Source organism: Chiloscyllium plagiosum, chromosome 30 (assembly GCF_004010195.1).
Source record: "Chiloscyllium plagiosum isolate BGI_BamShark_2017 chromosome 30, ASM401019v2, whole genome shotgun sequence".
NCBI lineage: Eukaryota > Metazoa > Chordata > Chondrichthyes > Orectolobiformes > Hemiscylliidae > Chiloscyllium > Chiloscyllium plagiosum.
In genome coordinates this window covers 26,030,152-26,049,205 of record NC_057739.1, presented here as the reverse complement: position 1 = coordinate 26,049,205, position 19,054 = coordinate 26,030,152, and the positions used below count along the sequence as shown (strand labels likewise).

At 37.1% G+C, this 19,054-nt stretch overlaps 1 protein-coding gene across 1 annotated transcript in view; it reads right to left on the bottom strand.

The window, feature by feature from the left end:
• Positions 1-4,355: 4,355 nt before the first annotated feature.
• LOC122564833 (LIM/homeobox protein Lhx2-like) overlaps positions 4,356-19,054 on the bottom strand; it is a 39,498-nt gene continuing 24,799 nt past the window's right edge. The window contains 2 exon segments of the mRNA XM_043720143.1: positions 4,356-14,038; positions 14,040-14,282. Coding sequence (XP_043576078.1) covers positions 13,976-14,038; positions 14,040-14,282 — 306 coding nt within the window. The 3' untranslated portion in view covers positions 4,356-13,975.

The following is a 19,054-nucleotide window of genomic DNA, read 5'->3' as shown; positions in this document are numbered from 1 at the left end:
CAATGTACATATACAAAGAGATTTTTATGACTAAAGTATATTTTTGAAATTAAAAATTGTGTGGTAGGCAGAACAATCCTATTGGCTTAACAACAGTATCCTAGACCTCGGTATGTTACATGGCATCAGCCATCACCTTCTGGGTGGCACTGTATGAACTTGACAAGAGTTGGTCATTGTATTTTTCACCTCTTACAGTCTCAGTTCAAAACATTAATCAAAGACCTGCCCATCTACGTTTGGCTGGCAGCTCTCAGTGACTGGGACTTCCACCCGTTCAAAGATCCACCAACATAACCATGATGGCACTCCTGTTAAAATGCCCTGAAGATGAGGATCCCCTAAGGCAAGATCTTCTTTCTGACTGGAAAATTTCTAATTAAGATGCATCTAACTGAATTTTCCTTGTTGAACCATTCATCTTTGCAATGAATTGAGGAAGTTTGACTCAGAATACAATGTTATATCTGGCTGCATATTCAATTCTACGCCTTTTCACCATATTACTTTGATTTCCTTAACTAAACAACCAGGTCTTTTAAAACCACACAACAGAAGGAAGGAACAAAATATTTAAATTCAAAAATGTTTTGTGGAAATAGCTGGGAAAAAATATAAATATTGTTAAGAGAAGTTAATTACTATATTCTTCTGTTTTTGGCCTAAAATGATACATTGTTTGGTTTTAAAAACTGAGCTGAAATACAATGATCTCTTTCAGGATGTTACATAACAGAATAAATTTTTAGATTCACAAAGACGTTCGAGCATTTCTCAATTTTGCAATACAACACAAATACAAAATGATGGACACCGAGCATCATATGAAAATGTATTTTATTTTTGAATATTGGTTCTTCATAGCATAAAGATACAGCAACTTGTTCCCATGTTCCAATGTAAATAATCTTTAGTTTCTTTATATCTGCATGACAGGAAAAGCACTCTCTCTCTCTCTCTCTCTCGCGCGCACACACACAAAAAAACAACAAATTGCAAAGTTGAGATATTATATTCCATATAATTCACTGTAATATCAGCAATTCACAAACAATACTCAATGTTCAACAAGCAAGGAAAATTCATACACTGCATATAGCGAGGGAGGATAAATTTTTATGTTGTGACTGTAATTAAATAATTTTCCTATTTCATGTGTTAAACTGATGAATAAAAAGGGCATCTGGCTGATTTATTTAATTCTTAAAACACAACAAATAAATACTATTTCTCAATTAGTTGAAATTAAATTCATTTTGTGAGCTGCTGCATTTTGATATTCTCACTGTATGAACTTGACAAGAGTTGGTCATTGTATTTTTCACCTCTTACAGTCTCAGTTCAAAACATTAATCAAAGTAAGTTTTCTGTAAACTTCATTGTCTTTGCCACTGTGTTAAGTTTTTTTTTTAATTTTGAATGCCTTTAATAAATCTTCTGAAAGTGGCTGTATTGACAATTTCTTCATATATTGGAGTAGTAGAAATAAATTGGATTAATTATGTAACTGTGCTTGGTGCTGGAATGTCAGCAGAGCAACATGAAAATGACCAAAACATTTCAAGATGAAAAACTTTAAATGTGAAAACACTTTTTTTCTAAAATAACTTTCTCATTCTGTTCTAGTTGTCACTGTTCTGAAGCATTTCTTACACATCCACTCACTAATTATTGCACCATGGGTGTTTTTTCGCAGTCTGCTTGTAATGCAAACTAGTAGAACACTAGACATTTAGTCAGACACATGCACTGGTCATATTTTAACAGTTTGACACAGTCTATAGTAGTACCATGGTGTTATAATATTGGGTTAAACACCAACTAGTGCAATGAATATCATTCACATTTTCATTGCTTTCAGATTCTATCAGTCAAACCAGTGCAAAATACTTGAAGTGATACATTTTCATATAATCCTGTTTGAATTTTATCTTCATTAACTGTCATGCTTTTTTTCTTTACTGTCGTTAGATTCACTTCCTTCTAATTAATCTTGTTAAAATCACCATTATATCAATGTGCTGTCATTAGTGTGCCAGTTATGAGGTGGTGGTAACACCTTCAGGGCTAGTAATGGCCACAATATCTGAACAAAATGACATAATCACCATAATTATCAATCCGCAAGACTAACTTCAATATCTACACTTTAGGCTTTGAATTCCTGGTGTTCTTCCATCATCCCTCAATCTTCCATAATCTGTCTATGCTGCCCTAACATGAATTCTTGCTTTCTCTCTATGAGGTATTTTTTGCAGCAAATCAATGTCATTCTTTTTATCCATAAGTTTGTAATGTTTAGAAGAGCAGACTGTGATCAGGCACAGTGTCATTATAATATGTAAAACTCATTAGTACAGTCACCAAGGAAATTCCATTTGGAGTCTTTCACTGTAGTATAGATGTACCTCTGTGGAAAGGCATTGCACATTTATTAAAATTTATTTTTACAACAGATACCAAAGAAACAAGATCTAATGGCAATAATAAACAATAACATTCCAAATGGCAGGATTTTTACTACAATGGTAAGAATTTATTTCATCAACTTCATGTCTTACCAATATGATGCATGCTGCAGTAAACATTCTGATACATGCACAATGTCTTCTTTCACAAATGATCTGTGAAATCTTACAAGATACGTCATCAACAGACTCATTTGTTATGTGTAACTAAACCTGGATTAAACAAAGGTTGAATTTTCCTCAGTTGCCTCAGAGAGCAGGATTACAAATTCTTCCAGTTAAAAGAAAGGGGCAGAGAATAAAAAACACAGCAATCTAACTGACCACAGGTTAAACAAAGCCTTTCCTTTAAACAAATTAAAACAAAACTCTTTTTGAATCAAGTTCTAATGATTTAAGTCAAAGATCAGGCAAATTTTGCATTGTATGAGGTGCCAGGGCTCACTGCCTGAATTATTTTTAAACTCTGTCTCCTAGTACAAAAACCATTAAACTATTCACTATCTGTTTAAAAAGCATGGTTCATATTATTATTTAGCCTTGTTTACACATTCAGTTTATCACAGTATGAGTACTTGATGTCAGTTTCACCTACCATCTTCCAGAACAAACATGAAGACTGATCAACCATCTCGCTAAACTAAATAAAGTCTTCTGTCATCCCAATCCCTTCAATCTCAGGACAATTCAGGTTGTAAAAAGACACTGCATCTTTGGAATATTACCTGAACTAATTTAACAAATGTGGAAGGAACGATATTGTACCATTAAATATCTGTAATGGACTTCTTGTATGACTACAGAGGGTCTGTTATTTATGAGTTCTGTTGATACGATGAAACCTGAATGATTGCTGCCAATTCACTAATAATGACGGAATAGTGTACTTAATCAATATTTTGTTTATGTTATTACTGAATCTTCATATTTTATTCCACGGCAATGAATTATAATGTTCATGGTTAATTAAATTAGCAGCACCCATGGAATACATCTGCAAAATCCATGACAAAGCAGCAAAACAAAAGGTTAACCAACTGAAAGATGTAACAGTTTACCAAATTAGGATCACTGATGGTGATTATCTGTCAAAACACCTACTTGCTGACCTCCTAAATAAGAAAGTCAACTGAAAGCAATAAATATATTTGCTGTGTTATTTTCAATTGATTGTTTAGGATTGTAAAAATTAGCACTTTCACATGATTTTAGAAAATGGTTGGAACATGAAGCTCACTACCACACAAAGTGATTGAGGTGAATAACATAGACGTATTCAAGGGGAAGCTAGATAAGCATGTGAGGGAAAAAAATAGAATATGTTGATGGATTTTGATGGAGTGAAGTGGAAAGAAATGTGTAAGGCGCATAGACAATAAGTGGACATTGGTTCCAAATTAAATATTAGTACAACCTTGCAACCTTTGCCACCAAAGTGTCCATCTATCCAATGAAACTTTTACAAACAAAACTCATGGCACAGTTTTCCTCTCCATGGAAGTGAAAAGGGAAAATGATTTGGCAGTTGACCATGGACAAATACTCACCCCAATTCTCACGAATTAAGTGCCGGGAAGATATTTGTCTAACCAATTTGTTCAGATATGTTACTGCACAGTTCTGGAGCAGGTGGGATGTGAACCCCCTGGCTTAGAGGTAGTGACACTACCACTGTACCACAATAGCCCTCAACTGCAGGGAAGAAGGTCTGTTGGTACCTTTTCAACTTGCTCGGAATTAAGGCCCTTAAATGGTAAATGATAGATGTTGTTGTGGTTCTGTTCGCCGAGCTGGGAATTTGTGTTGCACACGTTTCGACCCCTGTCTAGGTGACATCCTCAGTGCTTGCGAGCCTCCTGTGAAGCGCTTCTGTGATGTTTCCTCCGGCATTTATAGTGATTTGTACCTGCCGCTTCCGGTTGTCAGTTCCAGCTGTCTGCTGCAGTGGCCGGTATATTTCAGGCCTTAATTCACTACTGGTTCAATTAGCTGCCTCCTTGGGAGAAGTGGCTCCCCTGTTAGAATGAGGGGAGAGCAGACCTCTATTTTTCTCAATCAGGGACAAGATCGTGGGAAAGGGGCTGATTGCTGAAAGCCACCAAGCCTTTCCAATGATCCCCAAAACCCACCTTACCAGAAAGAAAAAGACGCTATCTCACCATTAGATCAGTTGAAGTCTAGACTGTCCCCAGCAACCATCTCTAAGACCAAGAAGCTACTTGACTCTGATTGGTCAAGAGCTTCCCAGACTCCGGATCCGGGACTTGCCAAGGAGCTCACTGGTCAGCTCTTAACAAGCTGATGGGAAGTAATCCAGTAAATATTCTTGTCACCACTGAACACTTCCTCCCTCACCCTCGAGCTGCAAAATGTAAAATCCTGACCTTAGGAATGAACCAATTGAGGTAGCTTTCAAAATGGAATGGAATCTATAACAAAGTGGGCAGTCCAGTTAATCATCTTACCACTCAAGCTGCAAAGAAAAATGGCCAGAACCCATTTCTCTATTTCATATAAATCAAACTCACAGCCCAAGCATGATTACACTCACTACTCTCATTGGTTTCACTCCCAAATTTGGGGTAAGTTCAAAATGTCAAATTGTCAATTATTCAATAACTTCCATTCTGTACTGGGAACTACTGGTGTTTTGTCTGATATGACAGGTAAGTGCATGCTTCACTGTGCTTTGAGCTCAGTGCAAGTAAAAATACAAACCCACAATACACATTTCAGTTTTAAAACACATCTTAAACCAGATTTTTATGTATTGGTTATTTTAAAACTTCTTCTAAAACTCCAAGATTATCTGTTTTATCTTCTTATTGGACTCTTATTCCATGCTGCATCCTACCTACATCCCTGTTAAAATTTCCCATATCTTACGCTATTCCCTGTTTGGAAATATGAACATCTGGTTTACCTGTGACCTCTACCAAGGCCACTCAATAACCGGGCAAAGAAATTTGATTCATTTTGTACTTCTTATCTGGGCAGTACCTTATTTCTGTTGACTGGCCCACACCCAACCCCCCCTCACCCCCCACAACAAACCAGATGAACCTGTGGATTTAACAAAAGAAAGAGGAAATTAAGAAAGATTTGCACTTATCAGGAGCATCTCATGACTGCAGGATGCTTCCGTGTGGTATACAGCCAATGGGGTGCTCCTTTGAAGTGTATACATTTTTTCAATGTAGATAACAGAAAGACAGCTGTTGCATAGGGTTTGAAAGGGTTAGTACTTATTTGAGAGCAAAAAGCACCACCCACTGTGATGATGTTATGGAGGCTTGGTAGAAGAGTAAAGTGGGTCTTGTGGGAGATAGACCTAAGGCTAGATCCTGCCAGTCTTTCTAGTAATGTAAAGCCTACTTTTACAAACCATAAATAATTGCAGAGATGGAATAGTCTATATCTTTATTTACTCTACAAGACTTTTGTTAGATTAAACAGTGGCAATCCTTGTGCACAGCAGGCCATGAAAACCCCTGAGGAGCCCACATACTTTAAAGACATGACAGGCAGCACACACCGAAAAGCAATCAATCAGTTCATAGACAAGTGTCACACCTGGCAATTCAATAATGGCCACATAATCTGTTTGCTAGTGACGGCAGTTGAGGAAACTGCATTGGACAGAAACAACTTCCAGGTCCTGCTTTGAAACAGTGTCTTGGGATCTCTGACATCCAGAGAGAGGATAACAGTTAATGTTTTCTTTGAAAAGTGGTCCCTAGTACTGCATTGAAGTATACGCTAGGGAATGTGGATTGGGGCTTAAACCCATTACCCCCTAAGTATATTATCATTGAGCATCAGATAAAATTAACCACATGGAAAGCCATGGAGAAAATGAGATTCTGAAAGGATGAAGTAGAGTCTGGGTCTCTAAAGTTTGGGAAATGCTGTGAAGGTGGGCACAGGCTGATTAAATTTTAATCTCCCATGACACGAGGAAATGGTCAGGAGGAGACAGCGTTGAAATTTCAAAAATCTGAAAGGCAATGTGGCCAGCCCAAATGCCACCACATTAACTTTTGACAAAGTGATTTTGGGGAAGAGTAACTCTTGAGAAGCTAAATATGCTGGTAATGTTTACATTTTGCTTCAAAATTTCACAGGTGATAAGATTTAACAGCTATGGATTGAGTCTCCCAGGAATTGGCCAAGCTGGCACCTGAAGAAATATAGGAATGATAGCATCCAACAGGAAAGTGTTTTTCCAGCACAGCTTGTGGGCCAAGAGGAATAGGTTCCCCCTCCAGCCAAAACAAAAGCAAACTTGTTTCCTCTATCAACCATCTTCCAACCTGTGATCTGTTCAACCCTTTCATGTTCTCAGTCCCACCCAGAAACTCACTAGAATATTCTACTCCAGCACAAGCCTTCCCATCTGACAGTCTGGCTGCCCAACAAAAAACAGAAAATGGAAAAAAAATTAGAAACAAAGTCAGAAATTGCTGGAAAAACTCAGTAGATTTGACAGCATCTGTGGAAAGAAAGCAGAGGTAATGTTTTGGATCAGGTGATCCTTCTTCAGAATGGAAATGAAATATAATAAACTGGTTGGACCTCTAAACCACCTGTAATTCTAGACAGTAACCCCCACCCTCTTCCACCCAGTGTCCCTCTTAACAAATCAAAACATTCCAAATCAAATGCAAAAATTGGACATATAAAATGCTTCTTCTCAGGCCATACCATGCATGGTGACTTACTGCAAACAAATTACTTCTTTCCCATATTGTGCTTGCAGTACAGCACAAAACAACACAATTTCTAAGAATTTTTTAAGCAGTTAATAAATGTAATTTCACTCTCATGTAGACTTTTTGAAGATTTTTTATAGTCCAAAGTCTTTGAAGCACTCTGTCTGTTTTATTTATGGTAAGGAAATACCTGAGTGAGAGTTAGCAATCTCAGTTATGTGATTATACTTAATAAAGGACATCATCAGCTTGTTCCCGTTCAGCTTAGAATCACTTTTAACTCTCCCAAAAGCCAAACCCCACCACATTTCCAGCTGACCATGAAACAACATCTCATAAAGGTTTTGAGGATTATTGTCATGAACCTGTCTTGCCCAATCCCTAGAGTTTCATTCGAAAATCAGAGACATGATAGTGAATAATATACAAGGTAGAAAGCAGACAGCAAATACAACCAAAATACAACTATTCAAGTAATGCATCACTGCAATTAATATGTACATTTCTGTTCTTTGTTTAGAAAAACAGTTCAAATAGATTAAATTACCCAGTTCATTCATGTTGACTTGGTGTCTTCTGCTGATGCTACATCTGAGTCTCCTTCCATTAGGTATGTTTGAGAAAAAAAGTACATTTGTAATAACTGAACTACACCAAAATATTATACATCAAAAATGTCCAGTAGTGTATTGATGCACAAGTATCATATATTATAGATATGAGGGAGGATTTATGCAGTACAAATACAGAGCTTGTTTTTTTCTTGTTTTTCTTCATTTCTTGCAGATTTAAGTTTCTCTAAAGATTTCAATAACTTTGTTCACATTATTTAAGTATGGAAAGGGTTAAATACCATAAAACTGCAATCCCTTTGAAAATCAAATTGTTTTTGAAAGTTGTAAATAAATATATTTTATATAAATGTGCAATCTCAACAAAAATATCTTCATTTTCCAGTGTAAATAATATTACAGAAATGGAATTATAGGAACATACAAAATGAACTGTAGCTTAATGTTCTCTTCCCATTCCCATTTCCACAAGCTCACTAACATCCCCCTATTCCTTTAAATGCGTCATTTTTTGGTTTCTGTTTCCACTATTTCATTTGATGCAGTTATTCCAATACAGCAACTGGGCATGTAAACTGTTCCCAAAGTGCAACCAACTGACAGCAGAGAGAGAAGAGCTGCTTATTAACTTTCCTTGAGATTTTGACAACTTATGAGGAAGGACTTGCTGTCATTGATTGCCTCTAGAGATGATACCATACAGATACAGAGCTCTCTCTTGAGGAATTGCCAACAAGAGACCTAAAACCAATTGCTTCACAGCTGTGGACTCTAGCACACTCTGCACCAACTGATCCCATATCAGAAACATTGGTTCATTAGGACATTGGTTCAAATAAGCCACTTCTCAAAGGATCTGTTGGCTATGAATTGGGCTCTTTTGACCATTTTAAATGATATGGTTTTGACTGATCAATAAACCAGTACATAATAATAAATCACTACATCTCACAGGAGAAAAAAAGCAGCATTATATATCATTTGCAAATGTGTTTTGCGTTGGTTAACTGCAGAATACTATGAGCAGCAATCATGGAGGGCCACTAGTTAAGGTTGTGGTGGGAACCTATAGCTTGGAGCACACTGTTCCAGTGGGTGGAGCATGTGTGAAGGCAAGGATGTGGAGGCAAAAATTGAGGAAACATTAATTTGTAAAATGCACCATATCTGCAAAGATTAATTATCCCTCCATCTAATATCTATCAAAACACTGACAATGAAGAACTTATCTAACAATACCATTTCCAGCCATACTGAACAAAGCTTTTATTAACTGAAGTCAGATCAATATCTATTTCAGTGTTGTACTTTAGTGTCAAGGGACCAACTTATACGCATTACTTCCATGAGTTATTGGAGCTTTCCCAAAACAGTATAATAAATTACGTGATTTACACAAATGCAAAATTCTAGTCAGTTCTTCAATGCAGCTAGAAATCTAAAAATACTAAAGCCAACTGAATTCAGACAATAGGAACTCTTTCATCATAAACATGTGTGAAGACTTTGATTTATTAATCAAAAAGCTGCCTGTGTACATTTACCTCATCCAATTTTGGACCTGTTTTAATGAGGACAAATTGAAAACCAGGTATCTTTCAGAAGAACTGAGAAAAGCATGCCTCAGTATTTAGATAAAGAACAATAGCTGAGCTCTGTCATGGGTAGTTTATTGTATTATGCCACTGGTTGGATCTAACTGCAGAAGACTGTGAAAGAACCTACTGTATTATTATTCATGAATTCATTGTTGTTATTATTTGATAGCACATTTCCCATTTGGGAGCATTGTTTGCCTTCTACTTTGCAGCAAGAGCAAGTATTGTACCTTTGTAGCAGTCTTTCTTCTAATTGAAAAAATGCCCAGCAAGCATTTTACATTTTTTCAACATCAATATAGTAAACTAATATAAGCAGCTCACTTTTCAAATGACCTCTGTCTTGAAGTCACCTAGTTTCCAGTCTTAAAATTTTCATTCTTTTAACGATAGGACATTTCAAACTTCGGGAATGGCAGTCTCAATTGGCCCAAATACTTGCTCTACCTGCAAAAAAATCATATTTACAAATTGGTTAACCCCTAAGTAATGTCTAATCTTTTGCTTTAACCTAAGAGCTTTCATATCTCAAGAAAGAAAGAATGGCAATGACTCGAACTAAATGGGAGTTACGTTTTTTTTCCTCTTGTAATTATATCACATATATCATGTTGGGTTTATAGCTTTAATCTTTGAGACGGGTGTGCCCTTCTGCCATAGGAAACATGCCCACAATTTTTTCTTTGTATGAATTACATGAATTTGTTGGTAAAATTCATTGCCAAGGAAACATTTAAAAAATGTAAATTACGTTAAGCTAATTTATACGTGTCAACAAAAATGGAGACTGTTTAATACATCACATTCAACTGTACAAGAATGTGTACAGGACAGTACAATTGGTATAATAGAAAATGTACAGCATTCAAAGCCAGCGTGCTTTTCATAATCAGACAAGACCAAGCATCAAAACAATAAAAAGGGTCAGCAATTTCAGTAAAGTGTATATGTGAAATTCCATAGTCTCTTCATAAACGTATGATCATATCTCTTGTGTAACTTGCTGCTATAAATGTACTTCCAGTTCCCTCAATAGGAAAGTCAAATATCTTTTCAACCTTTACTTTACTTAGTTCATCCATTTTGTTTTCATTATTTAAAGAATACTAAAAGATGTAAATATGTAATCCATTTTGTAGTTGACACATGTTTAACCAATCTATAATTCCTTTTTTATCATGAGATACTGATACCCACAATACTTCCAATTTTTGGCAAATTGGCTTGAGTTTACCATGAATTCCGATAGTGTACACTGCACAAACTGTACCATAGTGCATTCTGACAGCTGGTTCACCATTGTGAAAAACGCAGAACATATGTGTGTTGCTGATGCTATTGACTTTTGATAGCTATCAAAATAAGTGAGTGAACCACTGCCACTCACCTCACTGGGAGAAGTAGCCCCTTTACTCTACAGTCAATGTTTGTGATTAGAAAGGGAATTGGGACTTCAAACGAATGTTTGGTTTCTGCCTGCTACCACTCACATCGAAAATGGCACACTGAATTTTTATACATGTGAAGTCACAGTCATCTGGGCAGTGAAATTACCACTCACATTCAAAGAATAAAAATATATAATTCCACAATGTGGTATTTAAAATATCCACACTTTCAGTAAAACGTTATTTATATAATATTATTTTCCACTGTACATTTTGCCATACTTCTGATACTTTTCATTTTAACAAATATTATTATTAATCATTTTATGACCCTTGGCAGCTACATCCCAACAGTTATCAGACTTCCCTTGTCTATAAGGGGACCTGTACCTCAATTTAAAATTAAAGGTTAAAGTTGTAAATGTAATTATCTATTGACACTAAGAATTCCCTTGACAAGCATTTGAGGTCCTCCAAAAGGGATTACCATTTGGCAACATTGTACTTAACGGTGTTTTATACAAACTAAATGCTTGTTTCAGTTTTGAACAATTTCTACATTAGACATGTGGTGTTAAGTTGGCATCTTACGTCTTGGATACCCAATACAAACCTGGTGTCTTTTGTCATAACTATTTTCATATAGACTGTATGCTGTTAAACATCTTTAAATAGGATTGCAAAAATCACCGAGAAATGAAAACCATCCCAGTAATCACAAATGCAGCCTTCTTGGATCTCTTGTATGTTGACATTAAACTGTGCTCTTATTTTTATTGAATGCCAATTAATATATTTGGAAGACAGGCTTACAGTCGCTTCGTTTCTCCAAAATAATAACCAGTGTGGCAGATGCCTTCAACACAAGCAGCCCTTCTTATCCATTATCATCCAACTCATATGCAAACTTAAATTTAAAACGTTATTTACTCATGTAACAACTTTACAAAATGAGCAACTATTCAACACCCCCGCGCCCCCCGCCCCCAACGTCTCTCTAAGACATTCTTGTTCTAATTATTGGAATTCTGAGGACTTGGAAATTCAAAAAACTAAGCCCTAGATTCACAAGCAGGCACAGAGGGATTCAGGCCTATTATTCAACTCATTCAAACTTGCCTGACTTGCAGTCAACAGGAAATCACGGGGAACTAGTGAGGTGGTTTGTCTGAACATTTGACAGGTCTGGCCTTCAAACCTGCCTCCTGCTGGCTGACCATGGAGCTGCACAGACAGCAATCACGGCAGTTTTACACATCACGTTGAACCTCCCATCACAACAGAAGGAATTAGCAGTGCTCAATAAAAGCAGAGCCAAAAGGAAACACAAAATCGACTTTCTGTGACTCTTGCATGTCAAAAACAAAATCGTTTTGTCAGAATATTTTGGCAAAATGGATGGAAAGTGAAGAGTTAATCAGCAAAGTTTGCTAGTGAGGTTTTTGAACTGAAACAAAACTTTATGCAATTAGAATAACTTCTGCCATTGGCAAAAGACAGCACAGTTACTGTTTCAAGATATTAACATTTCACTTCTGCTTTTAAGTATTGGTAACATGAAGTTATTAAATCTAAATATATTACTTTAAAATTGTAAATATAAAATTTACCATATTGTGGTCTTTATTTTCTGGACATAATAGTTTTTTCCACAAAGGGCAGGATGGTCAATGAGAACTCTGATTTACTGAGACTAATGCAATAGTTTTCATGCATTCCCTCTGCTACATAAAGCAATCACAAAATTGTTTTCAATTGTTTCATATAATTAACAAGTGGAACCATCCATTTGAGACCCGATAAAGTACTTCATAACAGTACAGTAATGCCACTGAAAGAGGAAATCCTGTAAATCCATTGTTGGTAAGAATCAATAGATTACTGTCTTCCAAGCATTTTGTATGAATATGGAGTTGAACATAATGTCACCAGCTAAAGTGAGTCTGAACGATAATTTCATTGCCCAGATTGAGATAACTTACTGTCGCAAATCATCAGCTAATAAGCCAAATGCAACCAGAGTGGAAAGGTAAAATAGATTAACCTTAAAAAAGGAGTGTTTTATCACAGAAGATGCATTATGGATATTCCTTCAGAGTGGCAAGAACCAAAAGGGGTGAAATTGGTCTATGCCAGCTGCAAAAATACAGGCTCATAGTGAAACAGCAGCCTGTTAGACACTGCGTCTGTTTTTATTTTCTATTGACTTGGAAAATATTCCCCAGGTTTTTAATGTCAAAACAAGCAAATGTGACAGAATGACTTGGAATTGATTTTGCAAATCGAGTTTAAATTTTCAATCTATGAATTTCAATCCGAAGAAGATTGGGGAGATTGAAAAAAAATCAGCTGCTAACGTCTACTTGTTATTACTGGCATTATCTGATTTCACCCCCAGACAGCTATGGGCTCATTAAAGAGGCTTTTCATGTCATTGAAAGCATTGCGGTCTGTTATGTGAGCTAAACTGGGCACCCTGTAGTATTTTAAAGTTATTTAACAATCTCCAGACATGAATGCATTAAATAATGCAAAACAAATGTACATGGGACAAAAGCTCAACATCAAAAGGGAATGATTGAAGGTTTGATTTTGAAACAGCCCAATAAAATCAAATGCTACCTTTCCAAGCAACAGTTAAATACCCCTGAATTTGCAGTGGTCACAAAGATATAGCATTTACCCCAAATGAATTCAAAGGTGATATGACACACTGCAACCCTTCCTAGCTTTCAGCCTCAAATAGCAATCCTTCAATATTCAGAATATTCTTTTCTTTTCACACATTAGCACAACCTTATTGATACTGACCTTTTACTTTGACATTCTAAAAAGGTTTCTGAACCTTCAATGTAGCAGAAAGACAACTGGTAAGAATCAACCCCATAAATCTGAATTGAATGCAGATGCAGTCCATTGTGTGTTTATAAGACAGTGTATAAGGCACGTGACAGTCTTTGAAAACTTAGGAGTACACATAATTCCTAGCCAACTTTATTGAATGGTTCAGATTTTGATCTCATTCCCTTGTTCAGTCCACAAAATTGTACAGTTACACAAAAGGGCATCGAAGTTAACTCTGCAAAAGTTCTCCGCAGCTTGTAAACTTTTTTTTTCCAGAACATTGACTTGTCTCAGTTTTCAGTACAGATCCATAGTGCTGTTAGTCAGTTGTACAAAGCATCTAATAAAAATACAGTTATAATTAAACTAAGAATTTCCTCTTCTCCATAGGAATCATGTAAAAGAGTTCTCAGAAAAGGTTTGTGAGAGTAGTTTGTGTAGGGCTTCGGGATTCGTGGGCCTCGAGGCTACCAGGCACAGACGTCAAAACTGACGTCACGGTTGGCATAGAAGGGTTAGTCAAGTCAGTTAAAGTAGTAGAAGTGCTTGAAGGACTAAGAGAGGCGTTGGAAATTTCTGATGCTGGGCCAGACGGCGTTGCTGCTTGAAGTACTGTGCCATCAGATGCTTTATCAACCCCTGCATTTTCCTGCCGTAATAGATTCCTTCTGAATTTTGCTCTTGCATTTTGGAACCAAACCTGCAAACCAATTTGATGTAATATTGTACCAGTTTTGAACCCAAAGAGATTTTAAATTACGTAAAACGATCGCAACAGAAAAGATATTGTACCTGTCACACACTAAATAAGTACTATCGTTCTGAAGATTCTAATCTGCAATATTAGATTTTGAAATTCTACCACCTTTTTTAAATTAACTTCTAATTAGTTTCTTGCTTTTTTTTGCAAGGACAGCAAATTAAGGCACATTCTGAAAATCATTGCTATAACTGTGCAAAGGAGAACAGCAAATCAGATTCTGTGAAGGGGATTCTTCATTGACAAGAATCTATTTAAAGGAATTGAACAATTATAGGGGTCACTCAGTGATTACAAAGTGTGCCAAGAAAATTTAAATCTTTCACATTAAAAAAGCAGCACCAGACACTACTGTGACACTTTTATTTCTAGAATATGCATCTCTTTAAGCTCATTACTCTGTTATAAATCAAAGCGACACAAAATTATATCAAAATCATGTCTACTCTCAGCTTTTTTCTCTACAATTTTGGTCTCATAGCTATGTTAACCTACTTCTTCCATACTTACAGTATTTAACTCACTTCACGTACCACTAAAACCTTAAGTTTCTAAGGTAATGATAAGTAAAAATTGAAGATTCTGTTCCTGGGCTTTAATTTAAAATTTAATATTAATTTCTGTTTAAACAGTGTTACTTAGATAAAAGCTGAAGGAAAATAGCTGAACTGACTTCAAAATAAGAGCCTGTATTGTTATTGACATCCTATTGAAGGTGTTTTTCACAAAAGATATTTTTTAATCCTTAATGTGATAAATTTAAGTGATAAATTATACCATTATCTCCTATATCATTAAAGAAAGTTCTGTCTGCATAGATGTTGGTTGTTGAATCTAATGATAAACAATAACAGTGACCTCATAATTCTCTGCCATAAGTAAAATACATAACCTATTGTCTTTTTCAATAAATAAATGCAATGGGCACAGCATTTCAATCACCAGAAGCCTGACTTGGAATTATCACTTGATTCTAAGCATGTAAAACACATAAGCATTTCTTGATGAATTTGTCTCAAGGTAAACAAAAATAGTTAAATCTAAATGTTGCAGCACGTTCTAATATTGTGAACTGGGGGTGTTTTCGAAATTGACATCACAAAAGTTTCAACTTCAGTGCATTTTCCAAGCAGAGAGGGAACAGTAATACAATACATCCTCCAACATTGACACAAGAACCACTGAACAACCCCTTTAACAGACAACTCCCTAAGTTAGTACCCTAGCATTTGAGCACTGTAATTACAATGATACAGATCAATTTAAACTTCACAACACACACAAACACATAAGCATGCAAGTCAAATAAAGGATGTTAAATTCTGTGATTTTCAGGCAACCCATTTCAAATCAATAAAAAAGATATATGTGTGTGTGTGTGAGTATGTGTACATGGGACTTCACATATTAAAACAACCCTTGAAGTTGTGTCTGGTTCTATTACTCCAGTGTTTGAGGCTAGTAAACTTCTAATAAGTTTAAAGAACTCTGATATTATTACAGTTGTAACAGCAGCATATTGGGTGTCAGTGAGATCCACAAACAATACTTCCTCATGGTTAACAGCAGGGTAATATCTGCCTACAATGCTTGTTTCTCCAAAAATCTGCAACAACTTTTGTCAGCAGTGTTGCTGAACAATTATTTTCCACTCTGGGGAAAGCAGATCACCAAATTAGCCATTACACTTAAGTAGAGAAAAAAACTGGCAGATACTCCAAATTTCAGAATTGCATTGGTTTAGCTTTTAAAAAATATCTTCGAATATAAATAGAAAAGTGTTGGTCAAATATGAACAAAATTGTTTAAGATGTCCTTGTCTGATCTTTTACTGTATAGCTGGATGAAGAGGGATCAAAAAAGGATTTATTTTATTATAGGTACTGAATTTAATTTCTTTTCTGGAAGAAGATACCTGTACTCCTCAGATATCATTTTTAGCACAGTCTTTTTTTCCCAAGGGTGATTGAAGTACCAGCAATTTTAAAAAAAAGCTCTCAGAGAAAGAAAGTCGACAAGCAAAACTACTTTTCTATTCTATTGTGTTGATGCAACAGATTAGGGGAAAGAATAGTTAGGTGAATAACAGTCAGCAAAGGGGTCGGTGTAACATTAACAGAAGAGATTGTGAAAATAGAAAAAGAGATAAAGCTTGTTATAGAGAGTAAGAAATATAAACAGCCACCACTGTCATGTACTGCACCAGCACATCATTAAGACGGAACAAAGGTTTCAATACAGTGGAGCAGGATTTGGGCACATTTTGTTGATTCATATTTTGAATTCCTCTGCCTCCTACCCTGTCCCATAATATCCAAAAATATTTGTTGAATGGAATTATCCATTTGTGACTTGGAAATAGCTTAAACTTTAAATCTAAATTCTAACATTCACCTTTTAAGCATTGGTTCCATGTACTTTGAATATTTCACAGTTGAAACAAAATACTGGTCAGTATTGCAGAGAAAGATACACTTTGTTGAAATTTTTACTCTTGTACACATCAGGACTTTCACGAGGCGTACCGATGCAGAGGAAGAACAACATTCTATACTGTACAAAAGGACTGGTTAACCTTTCTGCACAGGGGAGCACAGTTCACTTTATCTTTTCCTTTGGAACAGGTGAACAAATTTCAGGCAGCACTCATGCTACATCAGTGAACATGAACTTTATCAAAAACATTCGAAATTAATAATTTGAAAATTAAATTAAGTAACAGAAATTGGCTTTAAAAATGCCAAGCAGCAAGGCTTAATAATAAAGCCATTTTTTCGCTTTGTTGGTTAAGAAGCAGAACAAGAGAACAGAAAGATGAGCCCAGAGAGAGAGAGAGAGAATGTTGGGAAGACAAAGGAATGGATGATACATATGGATGATAATGGAATAATGTAGGTTAGATGGGCTTCAGATTGTTTTCACAGGTCAGTGCAACATCAAGGGCCGAAGGGCCTGTATTGCATTGTAATGTTCTATGTTCCATGGGGGAACATCAGCCTGGGGGAATGAATAGCTGCGAATGGGGCCATTAATGGCTGACAATGGGATATATGTGGAAGCAGTGCATGTGTTGACCTTCAGCACAGGGTTTCTTCACCTCCCCACATATCCCTCTCTCTCTGTTTCTCTCACCACCTTCTCTCTCGCTCCCATCTCCACCCCACTCTCCAACTTCTATTCTATACCCTCTGGCCCTCTGTCTAAACCCTCTCACTCTGTCTGTCTTTAGTCTGAAGAAAATAATCCATTGGGCTCTGCACTCCAAAAGTTTCCACCAGCACCACTATCCCACTAGGAAATGTTTTGCATAGAAGTAAATGTGTCCATGTTTTTCTTTTCTAGACAGACTTGCAATTTGGCAAAAGGCCATTTTTTTAAAGAAATGAAATGAAAGGAAGAATGTTGGGAGTGACCAGACAGTCTGACTATGGTTCCAAAACCGTCACAGTCCTACTCGTTGTTCCACTCAGCCAACCGACTCCCATTGCAATCATCTCATGGTACAATCCTTATCTCCTCCTCTCCTTCCCCAGGCCAGAGTCTCTCTCCTGTTTCCAGACCAAGTCTATAGGCTCATCATAGCAGCTCCACATCCCAGGCTGTTCGGTGCTTCTCCAATCACAGGAGATAAGAGCCATTGATTGAAGGAGGTGCTCCTTGCAATTTGATTTTCATTCGGGACTTGTAGGACATTACGCATGACTGGCTGGAACAGCATTTATTGCCCGTCCCTGGTTGCCGTTGAGTGGTGCTGCGAGGGGGAGGGGGGGGGGTGAGCTGCCTCCTTGAACTGCAGGAGTCCATATGCTGTAGGTAGCCGCTAGGGAGGGAATTTCAGGACTTTGACCCAGTGACAGTGAAGAAATGACAATATATTTCCAAGACAGGATGGTGAGTGGCTTGAAGGGGAACTCACAGCTGGTGGTGTACTCATGTATCTGCTGTTCTTGTCCTCAGGGGATGGCATGATGGCTCAGTGTTTAGCACTGCTGCCTCATGGTGCCAGGGATCCCCGGGTTCAATTCCACCCTCCGGCAACTGCCTAGAGTTTGCACATTCTCCCTGTGCTTGCATAGGTTTCCTCTGGGTACTCTGGTTTCCTCCCACAGTTCAAAGATGTGCAGGGTAGGTGAATGTGCCATGCTAGATTACACATAGTGTCCAGTGATGTACAGGCTAAGTGGATTAGTCATGGGAAATGCAGGGTTACAGGGATAGGGTTGGGGTGTGGATCTGGGTGAGATGCTCTTCTGAGGGTTGGTGTGAACTCAATGAGCCGAATGGCCTGCTTACACACTGCGGGAATTTTATGATTCTAGATGGGAGTGCTTGGGGGTTTGGAAGGTGCTGTCTAAAGGGCTTTGCTGAATTTCTGTAGTGAATCTTGTGGATAGTCTGCTCCTGACGATCGGTGAGGGAGGGAGGAGATGTTTGTGGATGTGGAGCCAATCAAGCGGACTGCTTTGACCTGGGTGGTGTCAAGCTTTTTGAGTGTTGTTAGAGCTGCACTCATCCAGGCAAGTGGGGAGTATGCTATCACTTGTGCCTTGTAGGTGGTGGACAGGCTTTGGGGAGTTAGGTGGTATGTTACTTGCCACAGTATTCCTAGCCTCTGATCTTTATTTATATGGAGAGTCCAGTTAAATTAAATGTAAATCCATCTACCAATAAAGCAGGTGGTGGGCTATATGTACCCCATAGACCATAGCTTG